Consider the following 25,732-nt stretch of genomic DNA (forward strand, 5'->3'; position numbering starts at 1 on the left):
ACATGCAAATAAATCCTTTCATTCCTCCTTGGAAGTCCTACTAATGCTAGCCTGGCATCTGCTTGGGTGTTTTGGGGACAAAATAAAGATTAATATCTCATTAACAGTTTTTTTGCAGAGTTTCTTAAAATTCTTCAGTAGTACAGGATGGCTTTAAATGGCCTTATGGTTTCATTTGGCTCTCATTGTCTGATTTTAGTAAACTTTAGGAATGCCATATAGATAGGAAATCTTCACATAATCCCAAACTTAATTTGTTTCCATCAGCTATTCTGAGTTGCTTGCAGGGTCAGGGTTAAGACTCAGCTTTCTCTGTCCTCAGCTGTCATCCGAATCCTTTATGCCAACCTGCTTACTTAGATGTGGAGGTGATTAAGATGTTTTATCCAGCTGTTCATGACAAAGTTAGTAACTTCTAGTTAGGGTGTTTCTAAAGAAAAATGGGTTAAATTTCTTGATAGAGTAATATAAAAAACATACATCTGCTAAATCATGGGATTTATGTGGTTAATTATTAACAAGGAAGGGCAGTGCCGATGCAACAGTAGCATGTGGGAAGAGCTTGTGTTGCATGAGGTAGAGTCCTGCAGAGCTCCGGCGGGGGTGGGGGGCATAGATCCGAAAGTAGGACTGCCTGTCTATCCTAAAGGTGGCTGCTTGGGCTGGAGTAGGGAGGGCCGCTCCAGAAGGAGCGTCGGGTGAGGAAGAGCAAGCAGACGGACCCTGCGCTAGCTCCACTGCAGATGCTAACCTGAGCACCAGGTGAACATAAATGTGTGAAGAGTTTGTCAAACGCTTGGTGATGATGTACAGGAAGAACTTGACAAGTGTACAGACGTCACTAGATGCACTCATGAAAATAGCATTATATCAAGTTTTGGCATCAAATATAAGAGTTAATACTATAAAATATAAATACTAGCAGATAAATAGGCACAGGAAATGAAACACATTTCATACAAGAATAAATAATTATCAGCCCATCTGGTAAAAAATTGTTCTTAAGATTCTTTTGAGGACTATCAGAAAATATTTGAAAAATCATACAGTGCATTATTTGGCTATTTGGATAGTAATTTAAATTTACCTTTTAGAATTCCATGATTATTTTGCTCTTAGCTCCTCACATGCTGAGCCCAAGAGGCAGTATGTGGCAGGTGTGGGCCAGTGTTCACAGAACCTTTGCTGTCAGGGCCGGTCAAACCCGGGGCCTTTTGGGTGGGTGCCATTCACGGCTGCCCGCCATGTGCCAGGCATAGTGTGAGCCTTACACATTTTCTCATTTGACCTTTACTACAACACTAGCATGTAGGTTCTACTAGCTAGTATTCTCACTTTTCAGGTAAGAACACCAAGGCTTGGGGTGCTAAAGTCAAACTGGGGTCAGACTAGCATTGCTCAGAGTCCAGCACTTTAGGGAGGACATGCCCAGCATGCAGTCACCATGGTGAAGACCTTGTGGAAGCACAGGGACACACTTTAGAGCCCAGTGACAACAGTGAGAGACAAGTAGTATGTACATACTGGTTTCGTCTGTGTAAAAGTATGTGCCTTTGGGGAAGATAACATGTAAACATCATGGATAGTTGCATTCTGATGCGGTGGCAGACAGGACCGTGGATAATCTGTTTGCCTTCCACATGAGCTAAAGGAAGAGTATCTGATAACTTATTAAAATACGTCTTAGTAAAATGCATTTTTAAACGGGGCATCTTAATTTTTTCTAGTGAAACAGTGTCGGTGTTAATCCTTCTGTCTCTCTCTGGGTCCAGGTGGCACTGGTGTTCCCCAACAATGACCCCGCTGCCTCCATGGTGGCTTTCTACGGCTGCCTGCTGGCCGAAGTCGTGCCTGTGCCCATTGAGGTACCCCTCACCAGAAAGGTAAAGAACCCGTCTTTCTGCTGAGGCCCCTTGGCCATACTGGAAGGTTCTGTTGTGGGGTCGGAATGTGCAAACGGTGTCTATAGAGCTTTCTTCTCAGCAGCATGTGTATCAGAAAGCCCAGGGCTGCCTACCTTGTCTCTGAGACTGTGCAGTTCTCATTGGCCATCCCAGCCCTGACTCTGTGGTCAGCTCAGTGGCTGGAGTCAGCTGCTGCTGGTGGTGGGGCCTCCCGTGTGTTTTGAGCAGGGTCATCCACCAGAAAGACAGGCATTCCAGTGTCTTTTTTTTTCAGTGTCACTGTGCTAGAAATCTGAGTAAATGGTAAGATTTTTTACTTACTTTTCAGGGGTGGCAGTTGTCGCATTTGTTCGGGTGTTAGGATGTTGTCAAGTCCCAGGTTCAGCTATAATTTGTTGAATCTTATTCTTAAAGGAGAATAAGTAACTTTTCTTGCTGTCACAATTGTAGTGTAGTCCAGTGTCAGAATCCTGCACAGCAGTGTGTGTCTTTGTCCACGTAAATGACTGCTTCTCACCCCGTAGACCTGCAATAACTTTGGAAGGGAGGGTGAGGAGAGGAGGCTCTGCTGGGGTTGGTGCTGATGGTCCTCCAGAGACTCTCTGATACTGTGGAAGGAGACAGAGTCCACGGCTGTGGGGTGGTTCTGCCACTGCTCGTGTTATGGCTTGTGCCCTGGGGCTCCACTCTGGATTCACCTGCCATCGTTTAGCACATCATCTTGAACAGACTGTGTGAGGTGACTTTCCCAGCTCCGAAATGTAGGGCTTTCACGTGCTCAGGCTCGGAGTTTCCAGAGAATCTTCCAGCTGTCTTTGTGGCTACTCTGATATAAAAATGGGGAAATGCCTCAAGGTCTGCTCATGGTGTGTGAGTGCCTTTGAAACTCTGCTCCTGGGGTTGGAAGGAGAGAATGTGGGGTTACTTTAGAAAATGATTGGGGAATGGTTGCTGTTTCCATTTCCTGGGTACAAAATATGCAAGTTTCCTACTTGGCCTGCTGGGTGCACTTGCAAGGAGGGCAGGGCTGCAAGTGGCTCTGGAAGTGGGGTGAGCCCTGCAGCCCCTGACATCAGAGCCCCTTCTAGTGGCCTGAGGAGAACTCCAGTATTTGCAAGGGTTTGCCTCTAGCATTCCTGGGGTATGATACACATTCAATAAAGTGCTTCCTCATCTCTCTGAGCCCTGTGACCTTCACAATGGACAGGAAATGCAGAAGGGCTTGAGGATTCCCTGAGCAGTAACCATGGTCTCCCCTGTGGTTCTCTGGTGGTGTTGCTGATCTGGGAAGGTGCTCAAGTGTGTGATGCTCCTTTTTAATTGACACCTAATGCAGGGGACTGGGGTCCTTTGGATTCTCCGATGATAATCAGGAGGGGTTTGTAGGCTTACAAGTGGAGACACAGATTCTCCATGAGCACTGCAGTAAGTGGACCCCTGAGTGTTTATCATTGTGAGTGGCAGTTGTTCACTCATCACACGTAGAAAGTAGATTTGTCTACTTTATGTCTAGAGCCTCCAGACCAGGGCTGGTTTGCAGAGGAAAATCACTTGAACAAAGAGGCACCTGCCTCTGCCACATCCTGACCAGGGGTTGCTGAGCGAAGGCGGGGTGTCTCACCTGCACCTGTTGCGGTTCCTGAGACTTGCCTGTAGCCGTCATAGGTGTTCCTGGCTGTGGCCTGCCATGTGGCTCTGTCTCACTCATCTCCCGGGCCCATTCAGACCCTCATATGGTCACTGTTAACCTCAGGACCGGGAACCCTCTCTCAGAAGAAAAAGCTGGGATTCCTTCCTGGCCCTGTCTCCCTCAGAACATGCCTGAAAGGACAGAACCAGGAGATGACTCACAGGCTGTCATGAAGCCAGAAGCTGTGCATTGGGCTCAGTCTGTGCCTTCAGAACATAGTGTTTGTCCTCAGAAAACTTTTCTTACTTTTAAATGAAAGAATACACTGGCTTGGTTGTCATTCAGCACGAGGTGAGACGCGCACAGTGGCGCTGGTAATGAAGTTATGAATCTTCTAGCCACCAGTCCTGGGCACACTAACCTTGTCTTAAAGGGCCTAAAGAGAACCAGATTTTCCAGATTTTGAGTGTTGCTGAGCCTCACAGAACAACTTAGTCCCATGTGTGTTTCTTTATTCTTATTCTTGGAATGAGGGGTAAAGGCTGGTTTTTCACTTGAGAAGTTCATAGTAGTAGAAAGGGATATCCCTCTGGGACTTGGCTACAGAGTGGACAGGGTCACAGGGGAACCTTCAAGGTCTGTGCCACGGTGGGCAGGTGTGGACGGTGGTTGTCCTCTCCACCCCCTTGAGAGTGCTGAGCTGGTCTGTGAAGGCCAAATGACAGTAGAGTAGACCTGTGGGCTGGCCGGAGCTGTGAAGCCAGTTTCCCGTCTGCCAGCATAGGGAGTGGCAAGGCTATACCAGAGGTGAAACTGTACATTCAGTTCCACAGACCAGTGACTGAGTGAGCCCTGAGGCCACAGGAGTCCAGCCCGGCAGCACTTGGTGCATCAGCATCTGCCTCTGGACTCAGACGGGGCTTACTGTCCTGTACCAGTGCAGACTGTCTGTCCCTTAGAATCTAGCACGTGACCCACTTGCTGAGAAGCTAGCAGTTTGGGCAGACAAACATCAAAACTGGAAAAGCACCAGCTAGTAGTTTCAGGACCACAAATACAGAGTTCATGAAAGAGGACTTCCGTATACTTACCTCAGATTTGCCAGAGAGAATCCTTCTCATGAGTATGGCTGATGCTTTCTGACTGGGAGACTGAGATGGGACTGGGTAGGGGATGGTCACGTGCTGCATTTAATGCTGCTTGAGAAGTTAACCTGTCACAGACTGTGGGTGTGGAGAGACTGCCTAGCAAGTGACGACACTCATCAGCTCTGTTGGAGAAAGGATAGTGAGGGAGAGAGAGGTTTGCACTCAGAAGTGGTTCACCTTTTCTTCCACAGCACAGGAGAGTTTGTGAGATTTTGTAGCCCCATAGCTCAGCTCTACAGAGGAAGGCCCCAGCCAGCACAGGCCAGAAAGAGCCATTCCAGGGAAAGTCACACAGGCAGCATGGGAGAGGGGAGCACTCCAGCCGCAGGACAGTAGTTCTCGTGCCTCCTGAGTAGCTTCTGTGGAGCCTTTTCTGCATGGTGGTGGTGTGGGATGTGGGTGGGCTCCCAAGGATCAGGCTCAGGGCGCTGACCCGGAGTCCAGGAGAACTGGCCCATGGAGGGCTGAAGATGGAGGCTCTGGGGTCAAGCTGGGCTTAACTTCAAGGGTCCAGGTATGTGAAGGAGACTCTGGGGGCCCTCTGAGGGCAGGTGGTGGGGTCTTATCTCAGCCCAGTGAGCAGGCAGGGCTGGCTCTGGGAAGTGGGCATGCACCTGGACCTCTGAGTAGGAGTTTCCAGACCAAGAAGACGCTAAGGAGCAGGTACAAAGCTGAATTTCATGGTAGCCACGGATCCTGATCCTGGTTACTCTCAACCCCTCCTCTGTGTTTTAGGGTCTTTAGGAGGAAATGTTAGACATACAGGACCTAGGAGACAACAGGCCTCCATTGTGAGCCCTGGCAGGTCTGACACTTGCCCTGGGAGTTCCCCTGAGCCACTATGAGTGCCCTGTTTGTAGGTGGTCCCTGAAAGTTCACGATCACAGAGAAGTGCCTTCCTGTCCCTGAACCTGGCTGTGGAGCCATCTCCCTGCCCCTGGCCTGGTCCAGCTTTTAATGATGTGATGCCCACATTCACAGTGAAGGGACAGATTATATAATTCTCTTTGAAAAAGCTCTACTTGAAGGAAAAGTCTCACAAGGGTCCTGGGATGGGAAGGTCCCCATGCGGAAGCACCAGGCTGCCTCCCCTTCTTGGGGCTTCAAGGCCATGTGGAGGCTGGTCATGCAGGATTCCTTGTAGAGAAGAGCTTGTCAATCTGCAGTGAGATGTGGGAGCTAGGCACTGGGAAGATGTGGTTCTGAGATGTTGATGCTGCTGATTTTACTGGAGTGGGAAAGAAGGAGCTGATGGCTTCACCGCAATCCTGATGTTTCCCTTCCAGGAACGCTGGCTGCTCCACAGCTTTGTTTTCTGAATCGTAGCTGGGGGGAGTGGTGGGAGTAAGGAAAGTGAATTAACTGACTTGTGGGCATCTGGGTGCTTGGGATGGCACCACCCAGGCGTGCGTCTCCCACAGTGTCTGCTCCCAAATGCTGCTGCTCAGTCTGTGTGGTGGTGCCCTCACTCCATGCGGCATGTTTGTTTCCATGGTGGGCGTGGGTGTGATCATAGACTATTTGGGGTCAGTGTCCTGACCAGAGGCATGTTCTTGGATCCTCTCTGGCCCATGGTCATGGTGTTGTTCAGCTGGAGGGGAATGAAACGAGACCCCATGAGCGCACCAGCATGCACCGAGCTCCCTCTCTGCGTCCGTCACAGCAGGCCAAGGGGATGGCGCAGATGACAGGACTGAGGCCAAGCTTGTGCCCTGCCCAAGGTTAGGCAGTGGGCAGAGGGCATGAGGTTTGGCCAAGCCCTGACTCTCTGACTGAGCCTCTGCTGAGGGGTTGGTGCCATCCCAGGGTGAAACCATGCTTTGTCGGGAGAGCAGCCATCACCTCTACTCATGACCTTACCTCCTTGCTGCCATCTCCAGGATGCAGGAAGCCAGCAGATCGGGTTCTTGCTTGGAAGCTGTGGGGTTACTGTAGCCTTGACGAGCGATGCTTGCCACAAGGGGCTGCCAAAGAGCCCGACAGGGGAGATCCCGCAGTTCAAAGGTGAGCCCGTGCTGGACGGAGAGGATGTGTCCCATGGCCTGTGCTAACACGCTGTCCACACAGGAGGTCTCCCAGCCTGCATGTGGCGGGCTCCGGTTCCTGGAGGCTCACAGCACCTTGGCCCATGCCCTTAGACTTGGTGGACACACAGAGACTTGGTCTGGCCTGTGCTGCTGTGGATCTTGCCATTAGCAGGAAGGTGGGGTCACATCTGTCTTCTAGTGATGCTTGCCTGAAAGGAACTTGTTCTTTATTTCCAAGGTTGGCCAAAACTATTATGGTTTGTCACAGAGTCAAAACATCTCTCTAAACCGCCTCGAGATTGGTTTCCACACATTAAGGATGCAAATAATGACACTGCGTATATTGAGGTGAGTCGCTGGGTCTGGACAAGGCGGAGAACTGAGTGACACATGCTGCAACCCTCACACAGCTCAGGGTCAGCGGCGGGTGTGGGCCTGGAGCTCTACCCTCCTGGCCCCTTCTCATTGCAGTACAAGACGTGCAAGGATGGAAGTGTGCTCGGGGTGACCGTGACGAGGATCGCGCTTCTGACTCACTGCCAGGCCCTCACACAGGCGTGTGGCTACACAGAAGGTATGGGCAGACCCCTGCTGGGGCTTCCTGACCCCAGATCCATCCCTGAGAGGTGTGTATTATGCCCACCAGTCACGAGGAGAGTCGGATTAAGTTTCTCCCTGGCTATCTTGAAGGTCCATTTGTTGGACGGTTTAGTTGGCATCTTACTAGTCTCCAACCAAAACAGACACCGTAGGCTGGGGCTTGAACTGCAGGTGTTGCTGTTCACAGTCTGGAGGGTGGAGCCCAGCACCCAGAGCTGCAGGCCCTGGGTCCTGGCCCGTGACGGCGCCTCTGGCTGTATCTTCACAGGGCCCCCTCTGTGTGCCAGGGGAGCTCTGGAGTCTCTTCCTTCCTTGTTAGGACACCATTCTGTTGGTCAGGTCCCGCCCTATGGGCTCTTGTAACCTTAACTGTCTCCTCAGAGTCCCATCTCCAGGCGTAGTCACACCTGGGTTAGGGCTACAGGGTAAGAATTGGGGAGAAAACAGTTCAGGCCATAACACATAGTTGACATGGTTGGAGTGTGTTCACCTCTGGGTGCACACCAGAACCTTTCTGGGATCTTTACAGACGTGCCCCATGCTACAGTGCCCCCTTCCCTGTGCTGCCTCCGGGATTCAGTCGAGCGTTGGTTTCCATGATGTGCTCTCCTTATGCTGCTTGGGGTGGTCCTGGGAGCACAGGGATAGAGTGAATTGGGGCAATAACCATGCAAACAGTGCTGACGGTTCCTGGCAGGAAGGGTCAGATCACGTAGCTCCCTCCATGATGGAAGGGCTGCCATCAGGTCTCCCCTGGTCATGTCTCAGGCTGCCACCATGCTGGAGTCTCTTCCTGGAGTCTGTCAGGAGTCGTGGAGGAGACGCTTTGCTCTTCTTGCTGTTCTTATTCTCTCTCTCATCATCCTTCTTAAGAGCAGTGCACTCTCAGGAGATGTTCCACTGATGTCTGGTTCCTGGACAAGTGTCCAGATGTTTCGCACATGAAGACACATCACTTCTGATGATCACCACCCTGTTTGTCAGTTTGAATTCCAGTTTTTTTCCACCACCTCATGACCTGTATTCCTTACCCTAATTTCCCAAAGGTCCAGAGCCATCAGTCTTGGGGCCATTGGGGAGGATAGATAATGTAAATTTGCTCCCTAATTCTCTGCATTAAAAAATCTTGCATAAAATAGAATATAGGCTGTGTATTTTGAATGCCCCTTTTTGAAATGGGGCAAGGCACCTGGTGTGAGACTTTGGTGAGCATTCTAGTGGTGCATTTGCTGGAAGTCACCTCCTCCTGCAAGTACACAGCATTTCTCTCTCTTGAGAGAACATATGAGGGACAGGAAAAGAATATTTTAAGAAAGAAAAAGGAAGGGAGGGGGAAAACACATTTTAAAAGGAGAAGGAGTGGGGTGTTTTAAGTGATGGTTGAAGAGCTGCTGTTCCAGGCAGGCCACTGTCTCTGAGGCTCTGACTGGAGGCTGCAACATTTCCACAGAGACAGTGAGGTGATACTTTTCTAAGACCCATTCCTTGCCACTGATGTGATACTGAATTTCCTTTGTCCTTTGGTCCATGACTGTCTTTTGTTAAAATCTTTGACTCTGTATTTGTACAGCTGAAACGATTGTGAATGTGTTGGATTTCAAGAAAGACGTTGGGCTCTGGCATGGAATCCTCACGGTGAGTGTGACGGCCTGGCTCTGCTGTCCTGTTTATCTTTGCATGTGCTAAGTGTCAGGGTTAGAGTCGTAATCTGACCCCTTCCTCCCAAGTGATAAAGAGAAGCTGCCATTGCTGGAGGTCTTCGGTTGTCAGCTAAGATAACTTCTGAAAGCTCAGCAAACCAGAAGATTGGTAGCTGCTGACGTGTGTTGGGGGCCACGCTCTGGGGCTGAAGTGTGACCGTGGCCTTTCTCAGGCTCAGGAAAGTTCAGGATCTCCCTTCCCATGGGCAGCAGCTCAGATTGGCAAGCTCAGAAACCTTGGCGGCTTGCATTTGGGTCACTTTGCCCACACATCTGATCTGGTTGCAACATTCTTGTTTTTCTCTCTGAATTGTTGTTTAATGAACGTTTCAGGAGTTACGCTGCGGGGAAAAGTACTTACAGATTTCCCCTTGGTCAGAACTTCAGTGTGAATTGTAGAGGCCTTGTTTTTGTTAGTGCAGTGTGAGGAGGACTGATGGCCTTGTTCAGGGTGTGTTCAGCATCACTGTTAAGAGGCTCGCTGTGTCTGTTGTACATGTGATGATTTCCGCTCACCCATTTCTCTTTTTAAGTTTCTTATGCTGAAACTTTATATCTTTTTTGAAGCAAAAAATTCTAGTAGTTTTACACAAGTGATTGGAACATAACTATAAGAAGTGGGATTTGTTATTTCCTGATAAACCAGAAGTTATTAGAACAAGAGCTTGCAAACATCCTGCAGACAAAGGTTTGGGGCTCCAGCTGAGCAACTTCTTCCCATGAGCGCCTGGACCCTCATCAGTAAGACATACAGGCACAGCCCCACATGCACACTCCCGTTGTCTGCTGGTGTTGCAGGAAGAGCACAGCCCAGAGGACCCAAGTTGGACCTTGGTCCTTCTGTGGCTTGTGACATGGCACATCGCTTGCTCCCATGCCCAAGAATCATTCATTGCCCAAGTCACTCTGAGTCTCAGTTTTCCTATCTGTCCAGTGGGAATGATGACCTTCTATGAGAACCATATGGCCTCATGTGTAATGAGTACCTGGCCCATCTACTTACTTGACAGCTCTTGGAGTTCTTTTGTGACAGTCTTGCTTTCAAGAGTTCTGTGGTAGATCTTGTGAATGTTGTCACCTACTGGTTGCTGTGCTCTAGGTTGCTGCCCCAGGAACTGACAGTTGCGGAGTCTCTTTCTGCTTGCCACTTTCTGGAGCAAGGCTGGTCCCTGACTAGACAGTTCCCACTCTTCCACAGCATCATCTTAATGGTGAAAGATGCCTCGTACCTGCACAGAGTGGGCAACAAGCCCGAGGTGCGGGGTGAGTGCTGGCGGTGAGCAGGCTCACAGTGCAGGGAGGGGCACATGGTCCTCTTCCGGCAGAGCTGCTCCAGAGCTTCTGTGCCCTCTCGTACCACTTCCACCCACAAAGGGGGCAGAGCTGATGGGGTAGGTTTGTCTAGTGCATCCCCACATCGTGGTTCCTTCTTGCCAGCTCAGGGGGTGCAGCCACAGAGGATGAGTCTGCGCCACGTATGAATCCCGGCTGCACATTTGAGTGCCAACCCGTTTACCTAGAGAACTAGCCTTTGTCGTCCATTTAAAGAAATAAGCGCTTTTTCCAGGTCCTGGTCTACATGAGCCAGGCCAGACAGAAGAGTGGGGGTTAAGACGACTCTACCCTGCTGCTTGGAGTTCAGCGTAACATTGAATAAAGGAAATTAAGTTTGTGAATCAAAATGAATAGAGTACACTAGAGAGCTAAGCTTCAATACTGAAAGCCCAATAAAAAGTGATTATTCCATTTAAGTTTTTCTAAGAAAAGGATTTGGACTTAGACTCTTGAGTTGTATCAGTAGAAGCTGGGGGCACCAAGACACCCTCTGAGGAGTCACCTCCATGCCCACAGCCTCTTGGAGGGTCATGTCCATGTGGACCTTCCCTCACCGCCCCCTGCTCACCCCCTTCATGGGATCCCCACACCACCCCACTGCCTGCTCACCCCCGTATCCTGCTTCCAGAGCGTCATGAACATGATGCATGTGATCAGCATCCCCTACGCACTGATGAAGGTGAACCCGCTGTCCTGGATTCAGAAGGTCTGCCAGTACAAAGGTGCGTTGGGGGGCTGCCACTGAGTGTCAACACATCCCACGATACAGGCGGTCACTCACTGCACTTGCTTCTCCTTTAGCAAAAGTGGCCTGTGTCAAATCCCGGGACATGCACTGGGCCTTGGTGGCGCACAGGGATCAGAGAGACATCAACCTCTCCTCTCTCCGGATGCTGATAGTGGCCGACGGCGCAAACCCCTGTAAGTGAAGGACCAGGCAGGCAGCAGGAGCCTCATTCCCTGGGCTTTGGTTTCCCCTTTCCTAGCATTCACCTTAGTGAAGGAGACTCTAACCAGGGCCTCAGGGCACCAGGGCCTGAAGGTCCATCCACAGCCCTGGGGTGGAGTCCTGGCTATTCTTCCTGATTCTGAGGAAACATGACTTGTTAAACTCTACTCTTCCTTTTAGTGGCAAGATGATACCCAGTCATCAGATATGCAACAGTCCCTATGTACAGTTCTTGGGATATAATAAGTGCTCAAGAAATACTAATTATGGTTATTTTATGGTCCATAGCAGGTTTATTGATCAGGAAATTTAATTTGTCATTTTTTGTGGAATTTCGTTATCAAATTCTGTACCAGAAACTACCTGGATAAAATAAATGAACAATTGCACAGAATACTATTAATATACCTTGAGAGATATTTCAGTCAGTTGAAACAGAAACTCTGCTAGCTTGTTTTTTATGAGAAGAGCATATAAGCTAGAAGCAAAATGAATGAATGAAAATGAGTAAATGAATGTTTCTGATCACATTGGTAAACTTTGCAGTATCTGTGTTTCTAAATTAAAGCATCATACACTTAAAGAGCATCTGATCTGCAAACAGGTAATTTTGTATATTAGTTTTATAAGTGACTCTTCTGTTTTCAGTAGAACTTTATAAATTGTGAGCTGTTTAATACACAAATGGTTTTACCAATAACTGCAGAGTAATAGGTCTTAAAAGAAGCAAGGTAAACTTGTATTAGGAACTAGTTTAGCTGATAGGTTCCTGATAACTGTATATCTTGATGTCATCACTCATATTAATACAGAGGAATGTTTTCTTCATTTAGTTGGGTTTAGAGTTCTCTCTTGGAACATGCATATGGAAAATGGTAGAACAAGTTTCAGAAAAGTTATTAAAGTTAAGTTCTTCAGTCAGGAAAAAGATATGGTTAAATATAGTAGTTGCATTTTTTAAATTCTTGAATTCTGTGTTTGAGAATAATATTAGCTTTCATTGTAACAGAAATGGTAGGTTATGTTAAATGAAGTATTTGTCCATGCTGGCCTAACTCCACATGTCCCTAAATTGTAATTTCAAAGGCATTTTATATTACGGGATATTTTAAATTGTCCACTGTCATCCCCTCTTTCTGTCTAGGGTCTATTTCTTCCTGTGATGCATTTCTCAACGTCTTCCAAAGTAAAGGTCTACGCCAGGAGGTCATCTGCCCCTGCGCCAGCTCACCAGAGGCTCTCACTGTGGCCATCCGGAGGTACAAATCTGTTAACTCAGTGGGCAGCCTGGGGAAAGGTCTCATTCAGCAGCTAACAGAGGCCCAGAAGTCTTCGCAGTTTATCTTAGTGTGAGAATAAAAATAAGACCCAACTTTCAAGATGAGTTTTCATTCTTGTATATGCTAGAATGGATTTTCTTGAATAGTCTAAATTCATTAGTTAGAAACTTACTTATCACTCTGGAGATTCATTGTGATTCCCAGGTCAGTGGAAGTCTGTTTGTAGGTATGCTGAGCAGTGAACCTCGTCCTGGCAGGTTATGCATATTTTCATTTGCTTGTATTAGGCTCAGGTTTAACTTGAAGCTCCAGTACTTTGGTCACCTGATGCGAAGAGCTGACTCTTTGGAAAAGACCCTGATGCAGGGTGAGATGGAAGGCAAAAGGAGAAGGGGACAGTGGAAGATGAGATGGTCAGATTACATCACTGACTCATTGGACATGAATTTGAGCAAACTCTGGGAGATAGTGGAGGACTAGGAGCCTGACATGCTGCAGTCCATGGGGTTGCAAAGAGTCTGACACAACTTAGTGTCTAATCAACATCAACAGAACAGAGTAAACAGATGAAACGAAAATTTTGTGGCCACCCCTTTTCCCTTTTACACATGGTTTTTATGTTGTCTTCATTTTAGGCAGTTCTACACACACTGCACAGTAAATACACTGGTTTTCTGAGCTTTTGAACTCTTCAGCAGCACTTCAGAGGAACCTGGGGTCTGGGGTCTCCTGCTTTGTGGAGCTGGGCTGCTGGGGCTCTTGCTAAGGTCAGCAAATGCAATGCCCTTGGTCCTAGGTCACTCTGGCATCACTGCCCATTTCAGAGCCGTTGGTGCCTATCAGAGACAGGCCTTGGTTACGGCTCATAAGAGCTGACTTTGCCCAGGGTGAGAAGTGCTACAAGGGCCTGTCTGGATTTGTCAGTAGTTCCCATAAACACATACGGAGAAAATAAGCTTATGGTCACCAAAGGAGAAGGGGTTGGGGGAGAATAGATCAGGAGTTTGGATTAACAGATACACACTGCTGTTCATTGAACACCAGAGACGCGCTTTAGAGTAGCAATCCCTGACCTATTTGACACCTGGGACGTTTCCTGGAAGACGGTTTTCCGTGGATGGGGAAGGAGGGGGAGAGGGACAGGTGGTGGTTTGGGGATGATTCAAGTGCATTTCTGTTTATTGTGCACTGTATTTCTATTATTATTACATCAGCTCCACCTTAGATTCTCAAGCATTAGATCCTAGAGGTTGGGGACCCCTGCTGTGCTTGGCATGTTGTTCAGTTGTTCAGTCATGTCCAGCTCTTTGTGACCTCATGGACCACAGCATGCCAGGCTTCCCTGTCCTTCACCTTCTCCCAGGGTTTGCTCGAACTCATGTCCTTTGAGTCGGTGATGCTGTCTAACCATCTCATCCTCTGCCACCCCCTTCTCCTTTTGCCTTCAACCTTTCCCAGCATCAGGGTCTTTTCCAGTGAGTTGGCTCTTCTCATAAGGTAGCCAAGGTATTGGAGTTTCAGCTTCAGCATCAGTCCTTCCAGTGAATATTCAGGGTTGATTTCCTTTAGGATTGACTGGTTTAATCTCCTTGCTGTCCAAGGGACTCTGAAGAGTCTTCTCTAACACCACAATTCAGAAGCATCAATTCTTTGGCACTCAGCCTTCTTTGTGGTCCAACTGTCATGTCTGTATGTGACTATTGAGAAAACCATCGCTTTAACTATACAGACCTTCCTTTGTTGGCAAAGAGATGTCTGTGTTTTTTAATATGCTATCTGGTTTTATCGTAGCTTTCCTTCCATGGAGCAAGCATTTTTTAATTTCATGGCTGCAGTCACTGTTCACAGTGGTTTTGGAGCCCAGGAAAATAAAATCTGCCACTGTTTCCATTTTTCCCCATCTATTTGCCATGAAGTGATGGGACCAGATACCATGATCTTATTAGTTTTTTGAATGTTGAGTTTTAAAAGCTCTGAGTGGTTGTACACATGGAAGGTTTCTAGGCAGGAGGTGGACAAGGCAAGGAGTTACTAGTGAAAGAAAAGGAAAAGTGGTTTCTGTGTGGTATGTTTTATTCCTTTCTGCTTATTCTTTTGTGTGTCTGTTACAGGCTTTTGGTTTGTGGTTGCTGTGAATGTCATATATATATTTTTAAATTGGGGGATAATTGCTTTACAATGTAATGTTGGTTTCTGCTATACAATAGCATGAATCAGCCTTAAGTATAAAAAATACAGAACGCTTCCTGAATTTGCATGTTATTCCTACACAGGGGCCATGCTAATCTTCTCTGTATCATTCCAGTTTTAGTATATGTGCTGCTGAAGTGAGCACCGTATATTTCAACCTGTGTATATATGCATCTGTTTTAAGTTGATGGTCACTTAAGTTTTCAGTAAGTTTGAGCACATTCTAAAAGCACTCCATTTTTACTCCCACTCCCCCCCATTTTGTTTTTGATGTCCTGTTTTACATTCTTTATTTTGGTGAGTTGCTTAACTGCTTATTGCGGATGTAGATGATTTTACTGCTCTTGTCTTTGAACCTCCCTACTAGCTTCACAGGTGGTTGATCCACTGCCTTTACCACTGCCACTACCTGTTTGCCTTTACCAGTGAGATCTTTCTTTCATAATTTTTTATTTCTAGTTATGTCCTTTTCCACTTATAAAAGTCCCTTGAACATTTCTTGTAAGAATGGTTTAGTGGTGATGAACTCCTACAGCTTTGCTTTTCTGTAAAATTCTTCTCCTTTCTTCAAGTCTGAATGAGAACCTTGTGGGTAGAGTCTCCTTAGTTCTATGTTTTTCCTCTCAGCATTCTGAGTATGTCTTGCCAAACCCTCTGGGTTGCAGAGTTTCGCTGAAAAGTCGACTGATAGTCAGTCATATGTGGTTTCCCTTGTATGTAACTAGTTGCTTTTCTCTTTCTGATTTTAAGATTCTCTCTTTATCTTTAACCTTTGCCATTTTATTGCAGCGTGTATTGAGGAGATGTCTTTGAGTTCATCCTGACACAGTGTTTCCTGGACTTCAAGGTCTGTCTTCTTTCCCAGGTCAGGAACGTTCTCAGCCATCATTTCTCTGGACAGAGTTTCTGTCTCTCCTTCTGCCACCCTGTACTGTGAACATCAGCGCGCTTGGTGGTGTCCCAGAGGCCCCCTAAGCTGGCCTCCTGTCTTTCGTTTCTGTTTACTTTTCCTGTTGGATGATTTCCGCTGCCGTGTTCTCCAGATGGCCGATCCATTCCACGTTCTCTAATCTGAACTGTTGGGTCCCTCTAGTGTCATTTTCATTTCTGTTATTCTTTAGTTCTATTTGGTTCTTTTCACATTTTCTGTGCCTTTGGGGAAATTCCCACTCAGTTCCTCCATTCTCCTCCGAGTTCAGTGAGCATACTCATGACCAGTAGTTTGACCTCTGCCTGATAAGTTGCTGCTCTCTGCTTCACTGAGTTCTTTTTCTGGTTTTTTTTTCTTGTTCTTTTATGGCTTTGACCAGGTGATACCATGTCCAAGGTGCCCTGTGGTTCTGGAGATACGGCACCTGTAGGCAGCACACATCTGTCTGCAGTGCCTCAGAAAATGATCTCCTTTGTGCAGTAAAGTTGAACAGAGCACTGGTGATGACTGGCCTCAGAAAGCCAGCAAATTCTCATGTGCTGAGCTGCTCACAGAGGCTGATACGCCATTGTGCTACCTGACACCCCATTTTGGTTTTGACGTGACTTGAAATCACAAACTTCATGCCCATCATACCTGGTAGGAGAGAGGTTCTAGGGGGCAGTTCAGGGTGCATTTCAAGACCAGCCAGGTGCTTGTCATGGTGTTATTTACCTTGAGTTTGTCCAAAACGGGTACATTTGAAAGAGTGCTTTTCAGTCTTATGTTGATTTTCACAGCTACCTCCTGTGATAGAAAGGGCGGAGGGTAGGCTACTTACTGATTGTGTCACAGTGGACCAGTTAACCTGTGCCCCGTCCCGTGCCTGACATACCAGCCCCATGCCCGCACCCCGTGCCCCTCCAGGCTTTATGTAGCCACTTCCCCTCCTGCTGCCCCCTCCCAGGCTTCATGTGTGCTCCCTGTCCATGAGGAGTTTAGGCTCTCCAGGGGCATGTGAAAATTGGGGGCTGGTCTTCATCTCTTGGGTCTTGGCCACTGTGGACTCAGTTCTCCTTTCACGTGGGAAGGAAAGGTGGAGGCTGAGTAGACGTGATTTTTAGTTTAAGCCTCCACTACCGTCCTCTCTTACCATCCTCTGCAGCCACATGCACACCCCACACCTTCCACCAGCTCCAGTATCCTGTCCAGTTTGCAGGGGACATCCAAGCCCAACGCTTTCTCCCACCACCTCACCGAGTGCCTGCCCTTCTGCCCTGCTGTCCCATCTGGCCAGGAACCACAAGGCCACACAGTCTGGTCATGCTCCTTCTTGGTCCCATCCTCTTTCCCTGTGGCCAGACCTCCTGGTCTCTGGTGTGCCCATAGGGCAGCATGGCTGAGGCCTTCCCTGACCACCCCATGCTCACGTGACTCTCTGTGATGCCCTCTCTGCGTTCGCTTCCTTCTCACAGGCTGGCAGATTCACTGGTGTATTATTGCTTATTCTCTGTCTCTGTCTGGCTGATGGTTGGTGTTTAGTATATATTATGTTAATAGATGAATAAAAGAAAAATGGGAAATACGTAAAGTGAGGCATTAAAGTCACTTATTGTACTTACAGTGACCCTTTGTAATTCACCAGCAGCAAAGGCTGTGAAGAGTGCAGCCCTTTCCCGCATGTCTGTGTACTGGATGTGTGCACTCACCTAAGCAGAAAGATGTAGGTTTGCATTTTACCCGAGTGGAGTCTTGTGGGTTTTTGTTTGTTTGCTTTAATTTCACTTGACTGACTAGGTGCAGCTAACTGCATAAAGTTATAGTATCATGATCTGATGCTCTGAGAAAGCAGCATTAGCAGAAAGGCCAGGTCCCTACTTTCCACGCCCCCATGAGTCTGGTCCTGAAAAGGGCCGAGACAGGGGAGAAGGATAAGGCATGGACACAGGTATGGTGTGGGGCAGCAGCCTGGGGCTCTGGAGTGATGCTCTAATGCCAGGGAAGACCTGTGCTGCATTTGAGCTGTGAGTGCTGGCTGTGCAGGGGGGCATTGCTCAGACGGCGTGGCGGTGAAGTGGGTGACAGTGTCTCTATCTCGGGTGAATGTAGAAGAAAAACACATGCTAAACTCTTGTTTAGAACCTGTTTCATTCACCATCCTTGTTTCTTACATGTTCATATTTAAGTTCATTTTCAAGCAAACTTGTGAAAACACTCATGTTTTTTTGGAACATCTTCCTCTACAGGCTGTGTGACCAGTGGCTAGAGGTCAGATTCCTGTTCTGTCTGGTATCCATGCACATGGCTGTGTCTACAGAATGGTCTTGCTTTTGGAATATGAATCTGTCTTTTTGTGCTTTGTGCTTATTTTTTCCCCAAAACTTGAAGTGCACTTGGCACACGTAAGAAGTGAGAGGGCAAGTTATTAAGTAAAAACAGCTTTGATCCATTCTATTCACTCAAGTTTTGAGTGGGGGCCCGGGAGGCCTAGTCATTGCTCCTGTGGATTTGGGAGTGAGGACAAACTGGACACTTTCTTAAGTATTATAAAGTCAGCACTGGAAGCATTGCAGCACTCACACTTTGTCTGCTACTCATAGGATGATCTTTATTTATTTATTTTTTTTGCATATTTTTTTTTTTTAGTTTTTTATTTTTTAAATTTTAAAATCTTGGATGATCTTTAAAAGAAAGGATAAAAAACCGAAAAACAAGTGATTGGCTGCCTTGTCAGTCTGTTTCTGTTGCTGAGTCCTTCATTCTCACTTGAAGGGTTGGGAGCTGATTTTTTCCTTTGTGCTGTTGTCTGAGCATCTGTGTCCTGTCCAAATAACCTTCCCAGGACAGCTTGTTTTGCCCTGTGGTGAAGAAGAGATTGAACTTTCAGTAAAGAGCTGGAGCAGATGATTGCCCAGTTGGCTTTTGTCCGTTTAAGTAGAAAATGGCACTGAGTGGTTGGCCTGTGGTCCTTAGTGAAGAAAAATTGCCGCTGCACCTCCACTGCTCAGACTTTCAGAGCCTTGGCCCTTTCTGAACACGTCTTGCTCTGTGATGGTCTTCTGTTCAAATGTTTGTAAATCTGCAAGCCAGCTTGTTACAGGGAAGCTGCTTGGGCAGCCTGTGGATCTGGGTGTGGCAGCCAGGAGGGCTGGCCTTCTGAGGCTGCTCTCATTTGGTCCTGCTGGAGTGGACACCGGGTTTGGTGGCTTGGCGCCCGTGGTCATGGCCACTAAGTATGTTGATGTCCCTGTTCTTGAAGGCAGCAGCAGGCCTCTCACCTACATGAAAGGGAGTGTCCTGGAAGGTTCGGGTGCGAGGAGGTCACAGTCACCTCCGGATCCTGCTTGGAAAGGAGCAGGGAGTACCTGTGCACTGGAGAGCTGGCAGCAGGGCCCTGGCCGGTGTCTGGGCCAGCAGTGTGCATCCAGATAAATAGTTAGTATTTTTTTCTCTGAAGACTAGTTGTAGAATAAAAAATACTGGGAAAGTAGGATCCATGATGCCTAAACTCAACAGGAGACTTACAAAACCAGGACAAGATGGATGCCAGTAGGTTGTTTTCTGGACTGAGTTTCTCCTTGGTTCCCTTTGATTGTGTCTCCATCTCTAAAATATAGATGATAGAGTGCATTGTTTAACAGCTACATTGTGATAATGTTGATTGAACTAAAAAAGCTTTTTGTGACCCTTTTAAATACAAGGTATTCTTTCAATACCATGACACTTTGGCAATTAAAAAAAAAAAGGTGTATATATGTGTGTGTGTGTATAACACAGTAGTTAAGTCGGTAATTCCAAAGAATGGTAAAGATACCCCTGTGCCACCATAAATATTTTCCACTTTGAAAAAGTGTCTAATTTAGTAGTTAGAAAGCTGGGCTGAAACAAAGGGCAAAGATTGCAAATGTGAAACTGTCCTTACCATGTAGCTCACAGGTGAAATTAAAATTTGACGATTTCTGACAGAGGCAAACCAACTAGTGATCCAGACTGAAGAACAGTTAACACAGCGTATGGGGATGAAGTGGGGGGTTTGCAGAGTTTGGAGATCCATAATCTTATTTTGGCTTCCCTGGTGGCTCAGAGGATAAAGCGTCTGCCTGCAGTGCAGGAGACCCGGGTTCGATCCCTGGGTTGGGAAGATCCCCTGGAGAAGGAAATGGCAACCCACTCCAGTATTCTTGCCTGGAGAATCCCATGGACAGAGGAGCCTGGCAGACTATAGTGCACAGGGTCGCAAAGAGTCGAACATGACTGAGCGACTTCACACACAATCTTATTTTAAAAACATAAGAGATAAAAATACATTGTTCGTCATTTTATCTAAAAATTTAGTTGAAAATTTAAAACTTCTCTAACATGAAATAGTTTGGAGATGATAATCATCTAAATTGAAATAACTTAATGAGATAGCAGTGAAGAGCAGAGTAACCATGTTATCTCATTGTCCTGATCATGTGTATTTGAGTTGATTTTACTGTATTTGGTGTTATACTGAATTGAGCACAGAAGTTTGCTTTGATGGAGACTGAGGTGCACAGAGGGAGATGCTGGGAAGTAGCCTCCCTAACTCCAGACTTGCAGCCTGTTTCCCTGCTGGTTCTGGATGATTGCTCTCTGACAGGGAAAAGTAACCAGGACGAATGAAGAATACATCTTGTAAACAATGTGTATGGTGTGATCCCTTTTCTTGCTGAGAGAAAATTAAGCCTCTGTAAGTAATAGATTTAGCAGAAAAAAAAATCTGCTAACTACATACTTACTGAATAGGTAAGGATGTGATATAGGGAGAAACGTTCCTTTGTATGTTACTCAGCTCTTAAAATGATTTTTTAATATGACATGGATTGCTCTCATCAGAAAAAAAGGGACAAAACTACATTAAAATAACTCCTAATTTGGGGAGTACTATGTTTCAACCTTGTGTCTTTGTTGTCCCAGCTAGCTGAGGGCTTGGAGGATGGCAGTGGCACTAAGAAGATGTAGTTACCTTGTTGAGTCCCAGCAGCAGAAGTCCTCAGAACCTTTGTTACCGACTTGACCCCACTTACTTGGCATCTCCGCATGTTTGAGCCTGGCTGGCTGTTTGCATAGTGTTGATGTGTTTACTGCATGTGCGGGAACTCTTTCTTTAGACCTTGTAGAAGCGTGATCAGCTCAAGGCTGATCATGTCGAGTGTGTTAGAGGCTAAAAATGGCACCACAAATAACAGTGGGTACAGACTGCCCACTGATGGCCTTCTCCATCAGCTCCTTCCTTGCGGGGCCTCTACTTTGGCTTCAGATGGGCTTTTCCCTTTTTCTACCATGGCGGTGTTGGCCATTCCTAGCTGTGTGCTTTCTTAGAGTATGAAGACAGCTCTGTGTGGTCCTGAGATTGCCAGGATGATTCCTCCTGTAATTGTTTTCTGTGTGAGATGCATAAGCACACTGATCATCTTGGAATTGAACCTGGAAGCTAACATTTGGGTCTGTGGCACCCTTGGCCGTTATGTAGTTTACTTGTTTTGATTATTAAAGTAGGTGTTTTGAAATTCCTAAAAATCTTGCTTATTGAGATTGGTTTTTCTCCCCTCACCTGGTTTATCTCCTTGGACTTTTTATTTCCTGCTGCTGCTGCTGCTAAGTCGCTTCAGTTGTGTCCAACTCTGTGCGACCCCATAGACGGTAGCCCACGAGGCTCCACTGTCCCTGGGATTCTCCAGGCAAGAACACTGGCGTGGGTTGCCATTTCCTTCTCCAATGCAGGAAACTGAAAAGTGAAAGTGAAGATGCTCAGTCGTGTCCGACTCTTAGTGACCCCATGGACTGCAGCCTACCAGGCTCCTCCATCCATGGGATTTTCCAGGCAAGAGTACTGGAGTGGGTTACCTTGCCTTCTCCTAGGAGGGTATTAATGGAGAAAAAAGATCACCTGACTTGGTTAATAATCCTGGAAATACAAGTTGAAACAACAATGAGGAATGCACTTTACTCACCATGTTGGAAACAGTTATAAGGTTGGTGATCAGTGTCAGCACAGGTGTGTGGAAATGGGTAAGGCTGAGGGTAGCTTAGCACCGAGGTGGAAGACACGGGTTCTGAAGCCATTCTGGGCATGATGCCTGGCCAACCCCACCACCGCTGCCCTGGCGGTGCATATCCTGTCTATGAGTGAGGAACGGTCATGCCTATCTCATGGGCTTGTGTGAAGAAGACATGAGTTAACATACGTAAAATGCTTGGAACAGCATTCTGAGTCCACTCAATGGACTGTGAGTGAAAACATAGTAATATTCATTCACTCTTAGTGGGATTGCACAGTGACACAGTCTTTTGAGAAGGTGTGTGCGTGCATGCTTGGTCATGTCCGACTCTTTTCAACCCCAAGGACTGTAGCCCACCAGGCTCCTCTGTCCATGGAATTCTCCAGGCAAGAATATTGGAGTGGGTTGCCATGTCCTTCTCCATTTTGAGAATGTATTTAGGCTTTATTAAAATTTTTTGTTTAAATTTTAAATGTGTATGCTCTTTGATCCTTCCATTCCCTTTCTAGGTATGTACAGAAATATTTCCAAATGCATACAAATTAAATGAAAGAAAAATGTGTTCATATTATTGAACACCATGTAATAATTAAAGCAGGTTAGTTCATTGGTGTGTCCAGGACACATCCTGTATGTGTTAACATGCACACACCCATGTGGGAAGTTCTGTAAGGTGTTTGGTGAGAACAGCAAGTTGCAGAAGAATGTGCACATGGGGTTCTGCTTCTCTTTGGTGTAAACACATTTGTATGTGCACATATTTTATAGGCAATAGGGCCAAAAAGGCTGGAACTTCACTCTTAACGTGGGTAGTGGCTGCCAGAGGAGGGAGTGGGGCTGGAGGTGAGCAGAGTCTTAGCCTTCTGCCGTATGTTCTCATGCAGAGCTTACTGTGTCCATCCGAAGGGTGTGCTCACGTTACTCATACCACGGTTTTAAAATCTCATGAAAGAACTTACAGTGAACTAAAAAGTGCCTAGTCTTCTAGGCCAGAGGCAGGGAAAGTGTTGGGAAAGGAGACAAGATGGTTGGGCAGGGGCTTGTCTGTGGGTCTGAATCCCCACAAGCCCTTCCACTCACACAGGCAACTAAGTTAATATTTCTGAGCCTTGGTTTTCTATTTTGTAAAATGGGAAAGTAGCAATGCCTCTGCAGGTTCACGGTCATGAGTAAGTTGATGTGTAAATGGCTCAGGACTATCTGGCACATGAAACACCCAGTTGAGCACAGCTCCCGCTCCCTCCATGGCACAGCAGGTCCTGCGGAAAGGTTGGGGGACAACCAGGATCGCAGGTGTGTGAGCAAGTGAGCAGCAAGGCCAAGTACTGTGCCTGGGAGTTAAGGTGCTTCTGTGTTGCCTTCTTGGATGTGTTTTGCAAAGCTGCCAAGAATGTCTGACTTGCAGGGACTCTGTTAAATATAATATATGGCATAGATTACAGTAGTGCAAAGTTAGTCCTGTTGGTTTACATTTAGGTGAGCCTGCCCATAACTCAGTCTTCCCATAACTAGCATTTTACAGACATAATTAAAAAATTCCTGTAATAAATGCAGTTCATGATTTTAAGATATTTAAATACTGGATGTTGGAAAGTGGATCTCGTAACTAAGACAGACTGTATACACTGCTAGGTCATGAAAGAACTTCTCCCTCCTGGCTTCTTGGTCACAACGTATCAGTTCTTAAATCTTCCCATACTTGGGATATGTCTTGGCTGGTTCAGCATTTTGCCTTCATGTGGATTTTTAAAATGAAAACAGTCTTACCTATAAATTATATTAAGAATGTTCATTTGCTTGGGCTTTTGTAACAGTTCACAGCTCTGGGGTCTTAGTCTCTGAGGTTAAGTTGTTGGCAGGGTTGGCTCCGTCGAGAGCTCTAAGGGGAATCTGTTCTGGGCATCTCTCCAGCTTCTGGTGGTGCCAACAACCCTGGCTTATAGACCTATAACCCTTTACTAACTACTTATTTTCTGCAAAGACCCTGTTTCCCAATAAAGTCAAGTTCTGGATACAGGGGGTTATTAGCACAGGAACATGTCTTCTGGAGGGAACACAGTTTGGCCCACAGCAGGTGCTCAGGCTGATGATTCTGACTCTCAACATGGGGTCTTGACTGAAGATGAGGGTGAGGGAATCCTGGCCCCCTTAGGGTTTCTGTGGGGCTCCTCTTTCATTTTACAATTTTATTGGGGCCTTTGGAAAAGATACAGCCAGGAGATCAATATCAGTTCCACTGTTTGGGGCTCATTTCTAGGTGGCTTCGTGTGGGTCTTATTATTTGGGCAACTTTGCTTTTGTATTCTTTAGTGCTACTCTTCTTGATTGTTACGGATGGAATAGTTTGATTTTCAGACTCTTACTTTTTTTAAATTGAAATGTAATTAGTATATATGCTTCTTTTTAAAATATACCAATAACTTGATTCAAATACCCATTATTGCAAATTTTAGCTTTTGTTTCCCCATTTATGTTTTTTAGTTTCATTATAAACCTTCATGAAATACTTTAAAGCCATATGGCAGACTGCTATCTGTAGTTTGTATTTTAGGTCCTAAAACACCTTAGGCGTTTGTATTGGGTTGGCCAAAAAGATCGTTTGGCTTTTTCCAGCAATCTTATAGAAAAAATATTTGGGAAATTAGAGAAACAAACGTGATGTTTACCTAAATTATACTCTCTCACTTTGCTCACATTGAAGAATCTTTCATTTTCAGGGATAAAATCCACGATCCTATAAATGTTTCATTTATTAACTGATCTAGTCGGCAGACATTTTTTACTGGACACGACTCCAGGGGTGGGGGTTTAGCAGTGACCAGAGGAAAGCCCTTGCCCTCATGGAGGAGGCCTGGGTGGATGGTTAGAAGGTACCTGTTGTGGAGGAGGGCATGGAGGTGCTGTTAATGGGGTGATGAGCCACCCCGGGGAACAGTGAAGGAGAGGCCATGAGGCACCCTGCCGGATGCGAGGAGGAGGCCTGGGCCCAGGGAAGTGGGTGGGCGTGGAGGGTGAGCACCACCAGATGCTGAGTGGAAGCAGTGAGGACTCGAGTGGAGGTGAGCTGGGGCGGTGGCAGCAGACCCGGGATGTGGGAAGCTGTACCTTCCCTAACCACCAAGCACTTGATAGCTGGTCTCTCATCCAAATAATTGCCAGTTCTTGCAACTGAGAGTGTGTACACTCAGCATATGTCTGACCTGGAGGCCACACTCACAGTCTGGCATTTCTACTCACTGCTGTCATTCTCCTTCCTGGAGACTTGAGTTTCCCTTCTTAGCCATTTTCAAACCTAGAAGATCCAACCTTGCAGGAGGAAAGAGTAAGTTGGAGGAGTTGGTTGGTGTCTAGTGGACACATGTAAGGGGAAGGCAGGGAGACAAGGGAGCCCTGTGGAATTTCCATGCTTCTCAGGAGTCTAGCAGTTTTTAGGAGCAGACCTCAGTGTGTCCTGAGCAGAGAACACAGGGCATGTGACAGCTGTGTCTGCCGTTAGGACCCAGAGGGGCAGCCTTGGTGTGCAGGTGGCATGTGGACACGCGTGTCTGTGTTTAGACAGCTGACGTGCTTCTAATCAGACACAACCTGTCCTCATAGGCCTACTGACGACAGCAACCAGCCCCCAGGCCGTGGCGTCCTCTCCATGCATGGGCTGACCTACGGGGTCATCCGGGTGGACTCGGAGGAAAAGCTGTCTGTACTCACCGTGCAGGACGTCGGCCTCGTGATGCCTGGAGGTGAGGGTGGGTGTGGGTGCAGAGCCATAGCCTAGAGAACTAGCAACCCCAGCCTTTCCTGCAGGGCCCGCCTTGATGAGGAGTCTGAGGTAAAGATGGAGCTTCCCATGGGACAGGGAGGCTTTCTGTTCAGACAGGCTCAAGAGACTGGAGCGGTGTGCTGTGCTCATTGGTTTCAGGGCTCAGACTGTGTCCTGGAGGCTGTGTGCGCTGGCTGACGACACACGCCATGTGGTCTGTTCTCAGTGTCATCCTCATGTCTGCATGGTGTGTAAATCCCGTTTACACCCTAAACT

The 25,732-nt window shown here is 47.0% G+C and overlaps 1 protein-coding gene and 1 non-coding gene across 9 annotated transcripts in view; one reads left to right on the forward strand and one right to left on the reverse strand.

The window, feature by feature from the left end:
• The window catches only part of DIP2C (disco interacting protein 2 homolog C), a 308,773-nt gene that overhangs the window by 221,447 nt on the left and 61,594 nt on the right, over positions 1-25,732 (forward strand). For all 8 annotated transcript variants that reach the window (XM_027976813.3, XM_027976814.3, XM_042229724.2 and 5 more), the window contains 9 exons: positions 1,773-1,883; positions 6,563-6,686; positions 6,948-7,057; positions 7,181-7,283; positions 8,880-8,944; positions 10,973-11,066; positions 11,146-11,265; positions 12,438-12,552; positions 25,297-25,436. In XM_027976813.3, the coding sequence (XP_027832614.1) occupies positions 1,773-1,883; positions 6,563-6,686; positions 6,948-7,057; positions 7,181-7,283; positions 8,880-8,944; positions 10,973-11,066; positions 11,146-11,265; positions 12,438-12,552; positions 25,297-25,436 (982 nt within the window). The remainder of the gene's footprint in view (positions 1-1,772; positions 1,884-6,562; positions 6,687-6,947; positions 7,058-7,180; positions 7,284-8,879; positions 8,945-10,972; positions 11,067-11,145; positions 11,266-12,437; positions 12,553-25,296; positions 25,437-25,732) is intronic.
• Positions 14,802-14,908, reverse strand: LOC114117695 (U6 spliceosomal RNA). The gene has a single exon (XR_003591353.1). It is a non-coding gene; the product is annotated as a U6 spliceosomal RNA (small nuclear RNA).

This window comes from Ovis aries, chromosome 13 (assembly GCF_016772045.2).
Source record: "Ovis aries strain OAR_USU_Benz2616 breed Rambouillet chromosome 13, ARS-UI_Ramb_v3.0, whole genome shotgun sequence".
Classification (NCBI taxonomy): Eukaryota; Metazoa; Chordata; class Mammalia; order Artiodactyla; family Bovidae; genus Ovis; species Ovis aries.